Source organism: Scophthalmus maximus, chromosome 1 (genome assembly GCF_022379125.1).
Source record: "Scophthalmus maximus strain ysfricsl-2021 chromosome 1, ASM2237912v1, whole genome shotgun sequence".
NCBI classification, from domain to species: Eukaryota; Metazoa; Chordata; class Actinopteri; order Pleuronectiformes; family Scophthalmidae; genus Scophthalmus; species Scophthalmus maximus.
In genome coordinates this window covers 22,000,739-22,010,356 of record NC_061515.1, presented here as the reverse complement: position 1 = coordinate 22,010,356, position 9,618 = coordinate 22,000,739, and the positions used below count along the sequence as shown (strand labels likewise).

At 41.8% G+C, this 9,618-nt stretch overlaps 2 protein-coding genes across 3 annotated transcripts; both read right to left on the bottom strand.

Moving 5' to 3' along the window:
* Positions 1-794: 794 nt before the first annotated feature.
* Positions 795-5,647, bottom strand: LOC118302493 (cell adhesion molecule 4). Of its 2 annotated transcripts, none has more exons than XM_035628708.2 (4): positions 5,496-5,647; positions 4,614-4,719; positions 2,666-2,707; positions 795-2,548 (listed from the first exon to the last, which is right to left on the bottom strand). In XM_035628708.2, the coding sequence occupies exons 2-4, from the start codon at positions 4,705-4,707 to the stop codon at positions 2,325-2,327; spliced, it is 360 nt and encodes a 119-aa protein (XP_035484601.1). In that variant the 5' UTR covers positions 4,708-4,719; positions 5,496-5,647; the 3' UTR covers positions 795-2,324. The 2 variants fall into 2 exon arrangements, with proteins under 2 accessions (XP_035484601.1, XP_035484678.1); XM_035628785.1 differs by lacking the exon at positions 5,496-5,647 and adding an exon at positions 5,297-5,318.
* A 1,214-nt stretch (positions 5,648-6,861) lies between these two features.
* s100b (S100 calcium binding protein, beta (neural)) lies at positions 6,862-9,618 on the bottom strand. Its single transcript, XM_035628911.2, has 3 exons — positions 9,491-9,618; positions 8,679-8,844; positions 6,862-8,257 (listed from the first exon to the last, which is right to left on the bottom strand). Exons 2-3 carry the CDS (start codon positions 8,814-8,816, stop codon positions 8,111-8,113), a joined length of 285 nt encoding a protein of 94 aa, XP_035484804.1. The 5' UTR covers positions 8,817-8,844; positions 9,491-9,618; the 3' UTR covers positions 6,862-8,110.

The following is a 9,618-nucleotide window of genomic DNA, read 5'->3' as shown; positions in this document are numbered from 1 at the left end:
TGCCGCTGCTATTTGCTTTCAGATCTCGTTGCCAATCGGTTACCGTCGGCGCCAAGCTCTCAGCATCTCATTGCGGTCGTCTTTTGTGTCTCGCCATTGGACGTTTCCATCGGGTCGTGTGCCTAACTGAACCCCAAGTGTCACATTGCCCCCGGCAACTCGCTGTATACGTTTTGTTGCGGTTGTTAACCTTTGAGGGTTTTTTCTTGTGCGTGTGCTTCATTGCTGTTCTTTCTGTCTCACTGACATGAGGTTCTTATTCTTGGAAAATATGGTCATGTTCTTACCCTTTAAATGTCTGAGTATCGTTGAACTGAATGAATATCTTCTGCCATCAGTGTGTTGTCGTCATCAACCTCTGCTTCTTGTCGCCCTTGGCCTCTCGTTGCTTACCTCGTTGCCGTCGGCTGTGACTTCAGCAACTTTTCATGCCATGCACTGACATCGGCTTCTGCCTTGCCGAACCGTCGTCAATTTCCGTGTCATGTAGCCGTCACCAACTTATTGCCACGTTGCTGTCAGTTGCAATCTGCTTGGATTTTGTTGCTGCCAGTGTCATCCATTTGTTGTTGCTCTCAGCAAATTGAATACAGTAACACTGTGTAGTGCGGCCTACGACTGACGCTGTCATTTTCCCTTGATGAATCAAGTGCCAAAAAAACTCCCACAAATGAAAATAATTGCTATTATTATCCATCTTTGATCCTCCTAAATCCATATGTCGCATCCCTTAAATATAGCTTTTCTTTTTTAAAATAAACTTCCCATCAATCAAAACACAATGGACTTCAATGTATCAAAAAAAAGTGTAAACTTTATTCTTATAAAAGTGTAAGTAAAACTCCTCAAGAGGAGATTTCAGAAGGAATATGTGTAAACAAAGATTTGAAAAACCCTTTCTACTTCCAAATTAAAATTTAAAAAAAGTGAAAATATGTTAGTACAAAAAAGAAAAACCAGAGAGAAAACTTCCCAGAATGGGTTGAACTCTCTCTGTCTAAATGTTTACACGTTTGGTATTATTGATTATTCCTCACAACTGATTCATAACAGTGTGGTACGTTAGTCTGACGCACGTCTGCAGTTAGTTAAAGAGCTTAAAATCTGATGACGACCGTGCCGGATGGGAAAAAATCACCAGCAGTTGAGAGTTAAGATGCCGGTAAACGTTTATCTGCTTCTGGTAAGTCGGTCAGTTTGGCCCCGCAGCCTCTCTCGTAAAATAAAGGACGGTTATTTTGCCGTAAAAAAATGACATTTGTCTGTTGGAGGAGTCGTAGGAGCTGTAAAAGTCTCAGAGAAACCAGCAGCATCTGTGTTTGGCAGGTGGAGGAATTTGAACATGTGACTCACTAAACGCAAATGATTTTCCTTAAGATTTCTCTGCTTATTAAAGGTCAGATGCCACTTAAGTTAATTTTTAGGTTGTTATTCTGCAAAAGTAGACATTTGCCTTAATGTTTTTGATGCTATTTGAGATAAATAAAGTATATTTACATGAAAAAAAGTGTCAGTTTTCTGGGGAATAAGTGTAAAAAGTGTTATTTTTACAAGTACATCACAGAAGGGGAATCTTTTCTATATGGCAAACATGGTGGCTCCATGCAACCACTTATAAGCTTTTATTTGTTAAAGCCGATCACGTTTCCTTTCTGGGAACCTAAAGAGGTGGTGGTGAATTTAATTTGTTTGGCTCTGGAGGATGTTGTTTCACAGAGACAGATTTGGGTTTGTGCACACACTCCTCTGCCATTCGTGAAAACGGTAGCAGGAAGGAATGGAGCGCTCGAAGTGCTCGATGTTTTTTCGTAAAGACGGCAAAAGAAAAACCAAGAAGCTGGTTAAAGATCCACAACACCGAAAGTTTAAGTTCATGCTTAAACATTTTACAGGGCGGGATAAACTGACCTTTTTGGTAAAGCAGCTCTTTTTTGGGGGTCTTTGGGTTACTGGTGTATGATTCTAATTAAATATTTCCGCAGATAAATAACTAAGGAGATTTGATAGGAAGAAAATTGATCTAAATTTGGCATAAGGCTCATGTTGCAAATTCATAAACGTGTAGCTGGATTTCATCCATTTGAATGATTGACTAAAGTATAATTCCATAGACAAATCACACTACTGGTCCAGTTGGTTTCCTCTTGCTGCCACTTGGTAGCGCCAAAGTGCAAATCTGGTTAGTGCAGCACTTAGGGTCACATCAAAAATAACAGGCCTGAAATATTTCCCTTATTCACTCCTCGTCACTCTAACGAAGCTCCAAAGCTCCTGTGTCCCTGACTGCACATGCCAAGCGTTTGTCCTGCCTTCTCTATTTGACATCACTCGCTGTCTTTGCGCTTCAGAGGTTCCTTGATCTGGAGAACAATGTCCGAGCGGAATTGCTCATCGTCGTCGTCGATATCGTAGCCTCCGGCGTCGGCGTCGGCGCCATCGTCATCGTCGTCCAACTCGTTGGTGACGTACGAGCCTTTATGTCTGGACAGACACCACAGCAACGCAGCGATTACACAGATCAGTGCCAGCAGCAACGCACCGACGATCCCTGCAGGGACAGGGAGTGGAACATCTGAACTCATCTGGCATTTCATCACAGATGAATAATGCATATTCTGACATTGAACAGGAAAAAAAAACAAAAAAGTAGAAGTTCAATTCTCACCTCCAATGAAGGCTGCAAAAGCTCCATCGTCTGTGGTGATTTCTGCAAAGACAGATTGAATTTCAAAATGGAATGAAATCCGCTTTCATTTGTTCGTCTGCTGTTGCCGGGTGTTATTAAAGATTCTAAAATGTTCAATGAGTACCAAATATGTGTTGTAAATTATATTGGTTAATTTAAATTTGAATTTGCCTCAAGTCTTTTGCTGCAGGAAATCTTTAAAATCTCCATAGTTCGTCTGAGCCTGCAGATTTCCGGTATTGAGCCACTGCCACCGTCGAGGGCGCAGATCTTGTTACAACTCGGGGCGAACCACAAACATGGTATATTTTAAGGTGGGGACATAAATAATATAGCACCAAAGTATTTCAAGTCATCTGCTGCAACAGACCCAGCCATTTACATAGTGTAAAATACATATATTCATGAATCACCATACATGTTTGCCCATTTTACAGAGCCACACATTTACGAATCAAGCCCCATTAATTCTCTGAGAATGGGCAAAGAGCTATAATTGGTTGTCAATAACTGTGCGGCACATGATGAGCAATAATATGAATTATACAACAAGCAGTTCCGACCAGCGAGTATTCATTTATATTAATAATTGAATCATAATTTGACCTACAGTATGTGGTCTTCTAGGTTGGCAGACTTATAGAATTTAACAGACCTTTGCAGCTTCGGGTTAATTGAAAGACATTTTTTTAATGCAGAGGAGTTTTTGTTTGTGAGTGAAAATGAAGTCGATTTAATATAAGTTTAATCAGTTTGATTAATACATATCCGGATCTGGGGGGAAAGCCACCTACAGTTATCAGAGGCATTTCAGGTTGTTTGTTTGTTGGTGCTTGAGTCCACGCTTATCACGTGTTGAACAAGAGGCTGGCTTTTTATACACACAGATCTCGCAGCTCGTCCGGCCCTCTGTGGCCCTGCTGTGGAAACGAAGGCCAGCGAATATCAGCGTGTTCGCCTTTATCTCCACAGCGACAGACCCTGGGGGCGTCACAGTCGCTCCTTCCCATGCTCCTCTCTGACACCAGGCTGATAAGACACTCCCCACTTAGTGCACACACACACACACACACACACACACACACACACACACACACCCTCGACTGGTGGAAACATGCTCATAACGTGTGAGCGTCTGTTATCACCAAGTTAATCCAAGTTGATCGCACATTAATTTACAGCTGATGACATTTTTGCTGAACCCCAAAAGATTTTTTTTTCTAATCTGATAAGAGCAGAAATTGTTGATAATAGAAAAGTTGGAGCATCAAAACGTTCCTGCACAGTTGTGTCTGTAAACTGCGTCAAACCGATATAATATCAGAATTTGTATTGATTTTAATTTCATCGCACTAAATAGATTTCCACCCAACTTGATGAATAACCCATTAAATATTGGTGCAGATGAGGATTATCGGGCGGACCCAGGATTTTTAAATTAGTTTTTAATTTTACTTTAACATTGCAAAATCTTTGAGATTTGGTCATTGGTAGTTTGTCACATCAACACACGGACATTTGAATTTCCTCCAAATAGACTTTTAGGCATTTATCCAGCCGGCAGAAATGTTTCCGTTTACTCTGAGGGTTTCTGAACTATTAGGAAACATTGTGTAGGAAATACACCTACATGTACTGACTCTGTATAACGGCCTTTATAAATCCAAGTTCAAATTTTTGGACTGTTATTATTTACTGTAATGTCCAAAGTCAGATGAGGCGATTGATATCACTGTCCTGTCTGTGCCGTTTCACATGGAGCAACAGCAAGCAGCTGGTTAGCTTAGCTTAGCATCAAGACTGTTTGTATATTTTATATTTAAAGCACAAATTTGGTATCAATCCTGCCATCTAACCCTCGAGGAGTGTCTGTCCAAAATATTGTTCATCCTTCAGCGGCGTTGCATCATCGCGCTCTTGAACGTACCCTTTGTCAGTACGAAGGTCACAGCCTCTGGAAGAGGAGGATGAGTTCCCGCCGACATCGGAACTCCTGGGCCGGGGGTCGTGTACACGTTCATGCTGACGTCAACCTGAACAGACAAAAAAAAAAAAATCTGTTTCTGAGGCAGGCGTGAGAAATGGTAACTCAGTGAGCTGAGGAAAAAAGGCTTGGGATCATCCTCTGAGCACCACGAACGTCTGTGCAAAGGCAATTTGTCCAGTAGTTGTTGTTGTTGGTATATTTTTTTCGTCTGGAAGTTCTCTTGCAATGATTTTGATCAGGTGTTCTCCTAAAAAACCTGAATGTGATCTCAGTGATCTATATCATAAACGAGGGTATACAAACAGTAGATATGCAGCTCCCTGTTTGTAAGGACATTTTTACTGCAAAATGATCAATTGTTGTTGAGTTCACCAAAATGTCGTAGTCAGCCTGCAGTTTTTCCTCATACTGAACCACGACACCGAGCTGCATCAAAAGTGTCGGTGTTTGTCTCTGTAACAAGAGTCATGCCGCTCACAGCTGCAGAGCATCAGGATCAAACCACATCTCAGGGGAGAACTAAATGTCCCCTTCTCTTCCACATCATCTTAACATAATTTAGGTGTGCAGCAAAGTTAACCGTATCTTACAAAAAATAATAAGCAAACCGGGGCAAAGGTTACGTTGAGTGAGGGTACACGACTTTATCAGCATCGTCACCGGCTGAGTCCGAATAACAGCTGTAAGTGGCTGTCGCTGTGGAGGGTGAGATTGCGTCTGCCAAATGCATGACGTGAGAATATCACACAAAAAAACGAAAATGAAAGTAATTTATAAGAAAACTTCAAACTGTATTAAAGATAAGCAAAACAAATAACTCACCACTTCTGAGAATCTGCAGGCAGCTCCTCATCCGCCAAGAACGTCGAGAAAGAGAAGAAGTGTGCTGCACCACGCACACACACGCACACACACACACACACACACACACACACACACACACACACACACACACACACACACGGATGGGTGTGGTGTCGGTCCCCAGGCTCGGGATCCGTTCCCCTGCTGGCCAATAGTGAGGATGGCTCCACCTCTCTGATGCTAAACAGCCTGCAGATGTCTGAAACTGTGCAGCACGCAACGCCTCTTACATCATATGCTAGACATCACACACACACACACACACACACACACACACACACACACTCTCACCAGATAGTTTGTGTGTGTGTGTGTGTGTGTCTGTGTGTCTGTGTGCATGTCACAGTGTTTAATATTCATGTCTTCCGCCTGTTTATTAATCGTCTGTAGTCCTGCATGTTTTGCATGGTGCTGTTTTAATAAATTGCTGTTCGACAGTGGATTAATCTGTGGTTGTGCCTCAACTCCGGGGACACACGGAGGCCGACGGGAGACTTTTCAGTTTAGTCAATTACGTGACATGTTAGCCGTTTGTGTTGCTTTTGCTTTTTTTGCTGCGTTTATCACAGGTGAAAAACTTTGGAATATGTCCAGATTCCATGTCTGAAAAACAGCTTTTTATACTGACCTGGGAATATTCCGTTGTCTTGTCGTTTACTATAATCTACATGAAGCAGTAAAATGCAGGAATTGATTTAGGAAGTTTTGTTTTTTTAAAGGCTAGAAGATGATCTGCTTTCACCCCCATGTCTCTGGTTGACTTGTCATATTTGAGCTGTAAATGTGACGTCACAGGGATACGCTAAGTCCCGGCACATGTGTGAATCATATTTCAGATACTCACAGGGGAAATCAAAAAATAACTGTCGCTGGCTAATGGCTAAACAGCGTCGCACTTTTGAAGGCTTTTCAGGCTCCGGTTGGTGTTGTTCTTATCAAAACCAGACTTCAGACCCTCCTATAAAAAATAAATAAATATATATATATATATATATATATATATGAAAAAGAAACTGAGAACATTTTTAGGGATTAAAATCAGTCCTAGTGTCTTCGACTTCGGGAATTCTGTTTATGTGAACCAGGAAACATCTGCAGTGGAGGAAAACACTGAGAAAAACAACATTGGACAGATGTTCCTCAGTTGAAGTACGTCGTCGAGCATCTGTCAGGATCGGCGCAGATTAGTGCCTTCAGAAAACGTGCGCTACAGTGTTGTTAGTCAGCATCTCCACATTTAATCAGCTTTCATTGTGTAAACTCATTTGAACACATGTTCGCTGTACCTGCATCAGCTCTATCCCACAAAAAACAAACTCAAGAGTCAGTGACACATTAATTTAATCCCTTTCATTTCATGTCGCCAACATCCCAGAACCAAACCGGGCTCCACATTTCAAAATAAACACCATCGTCACAGGCTCTCCTCCTCCACGCTGTTTCGATCAACACTTTCAGAGCTAGGATTTATGTTTTTCTCTGCATGGAGAGAGTTCTCTTTTGTTGTTGTTTAGATTGTTTAAAAGTTTATACTGCACTGGACTCTATCAGGATCAAACCTGCGGCAGAAGCAGGGAGGGAAACTCGACTCATCTCGTCTACAGGCGACAGCGGCTACTAAGCGCCAACATTTTCTGATTCTATTTCAGCAGCCAACTTGACATTTGGAAAGTCAAATGACTCGAATAACTGTTGATTACTCGCTTAGCAGTTACCTAAATATGAGGTAAAAATATTTTTCTATACAAAAAAAATACTACCGAGCACAGATCGGGCAAATTGTCAGCCACTCTAACTATTTCACGGGCCTCATTGTTAATACAGACATCAAAAATTTCCCAGGCATTGATTTGGTTTTCTGCCCAAGGGGCAGCTACAATAAAAACTGAACAAAGGGGTTAACTGGATTCAACCAAACTAGCAGCTGGACCGGCTAAAACTCAAAACAACAAATTTAGAAAAACGTCTACGAGCCGATCCGAGTGTTTTTCAGATCGCGACAACACTTGCATGCCACTTTCTTTCTTTAATTGGTTATTCTTTAGGCTTAAGATTTTCAAAAGAAAAAAAAAAAATCTATTTCACGACCAACCAAATGTTTTTAGTACGACAACTAACTTACTAGTCTCTGTAAATATTTGAGTCAACCATGATCTTAATAATTAATTGATCCATGTGGAGCCACCTGGATTTTTAACATGTACAACAAATCTCAATAGTGTTAAAGAAAGCCAACATTTGAACTACTTTAATTCACTGGTCGACTTTGAGAGTTTAACAAACGCTACACCAAAATAATATTGACAACTTTCAAAAAAACGTCTAGATATTGAGAGTACGAGTAGAAAGTGGGAGGATTTCTGAAAACATGGTTGATATCAGCCAAACTTGACAGGACTGATCTCCAGCCGCCAGCCCAACCAGATTGCTGGCCGGATTTTTGTTTTCCCACCCTGCGCTGCTCTGAGGGCACCGACAGGCCTGTGCGTCGCTGGGCTCCTGCTTCTTTTTTTTTTTTGCAATTCACTGTAGCCCCCCCCCCCCCCCCCCCCCTTCACCTCCGTCCCGCCTTGCTACTCGTCCCCGTGCTCGAAAAACTCGTGGCAACAGACGGTAACCACGGAGATGAATGTCATGAACTCCTGGAAGTCGCACTCGGCGTCGCCGTCTGCGTCCAGGGTTTCCATCAGACTGTCCAGCGCCGCCTGGTCTTTCACATGCTGCAGGGGAGGGAGGAGGGGGTGGGGGTGAGAGGGGGTTCAGATCGGGCCAAACACAACAAGAGACCAAATCAATGTGTGGATTCAAATAGATACCCAACCTTTCAGATATTTTTCATTTGTTGACAAGAGACTTGTGCTTGAATAGAAGTCGCACAATCTAAGCCCGCTAATACAAATCTTTAGCCAGTTACTTTTGTCATTTTCTTCTCTCTCTGTCCTCTGCCCTCATTTTCTGCCTTAAATTCTTTTATTCTTCCTTAAAGTTTTCTTTCCTTTACCAACCTCCCCAGAACAACTTAACTGATCTAAAGTGTTCCAAAGTGGAAGATTTAAATATTGACTATATTCTCTCTCTGCCTCCTCTACATCCTCTCCACAGATCCATCTCTCGTCGCCGGCGAGTTCGCCTGCGTCTCACCGCCATCAGATCCGGCAGCTCGTCGTGGAGCAGGTCTTTCAGCTCGCTCTTCTTCAGTTTGTGTTTGTCCCCCTCCCTCTCGGAGTACTTCTGAAACACCGCGATGATGGTCGCCATCGACGTCTCCAGGTCGGTCATTGTCGTCTGCCTTTTTTTTTTTTTCCTCCTTCGACATGAATACGAAAAACAGATTTACGTTTTTAAATCACAAACGGCAGAATTCAGGATTCCCTTAGTGCTGCGCTCTCCCGTGGCAAAACTCTGAATTTTCCGAAGGTAATGTAATGGTGCAGAAAAAGTTGTGAGAAGTCAAGACTTCTTCGTTTCCCTTTGTCTTTGACATTTAAAATCAGCTCAATTTTTTCTGATTGCATCTTATTTTACTACATATATTAAATAGAAATAATTGTGTCTCACATGAGGAGATGTTCTTTGAAACAAAGCACTGTGCTTGTATCCATTTTAAAATATATATACCACCATGTATTCAAATGACAAGAATTGATATTTTAATATCTGATTTGATGCTATAAAAGAAAAATCTGTTAAATATAATCCATACAATATAGAATTCATATCAGCATCCTCCAATGACAAATCACATTTTGACAAATATCTTGTCAATGGCATCAAATCATGTTTTAACCAGAATGACGGTGCAACTACGTGAATTAACTCAACTCATTTTTTTATGCTTTATACTTGATATGTTTAGCACATTGGCAGAAAAAAATATAATAAAGCCTACAAATCTTCCTTCTGTCAATTTGTTTCTTATTACCCCTTAATGAAAAAAAGGCTGACGAGCTTACCTCAGGGCTCGTCCGGGCAGAAGTCTTGTTGTTGTGTATCCAGGCGGTGGAGGCTGAGGATGGAGCGCAGGCTTTATACTGCAGCAGTGTGGTGTGGGCGATGGTGTGGACGGTGCAGTGCTGAGGTC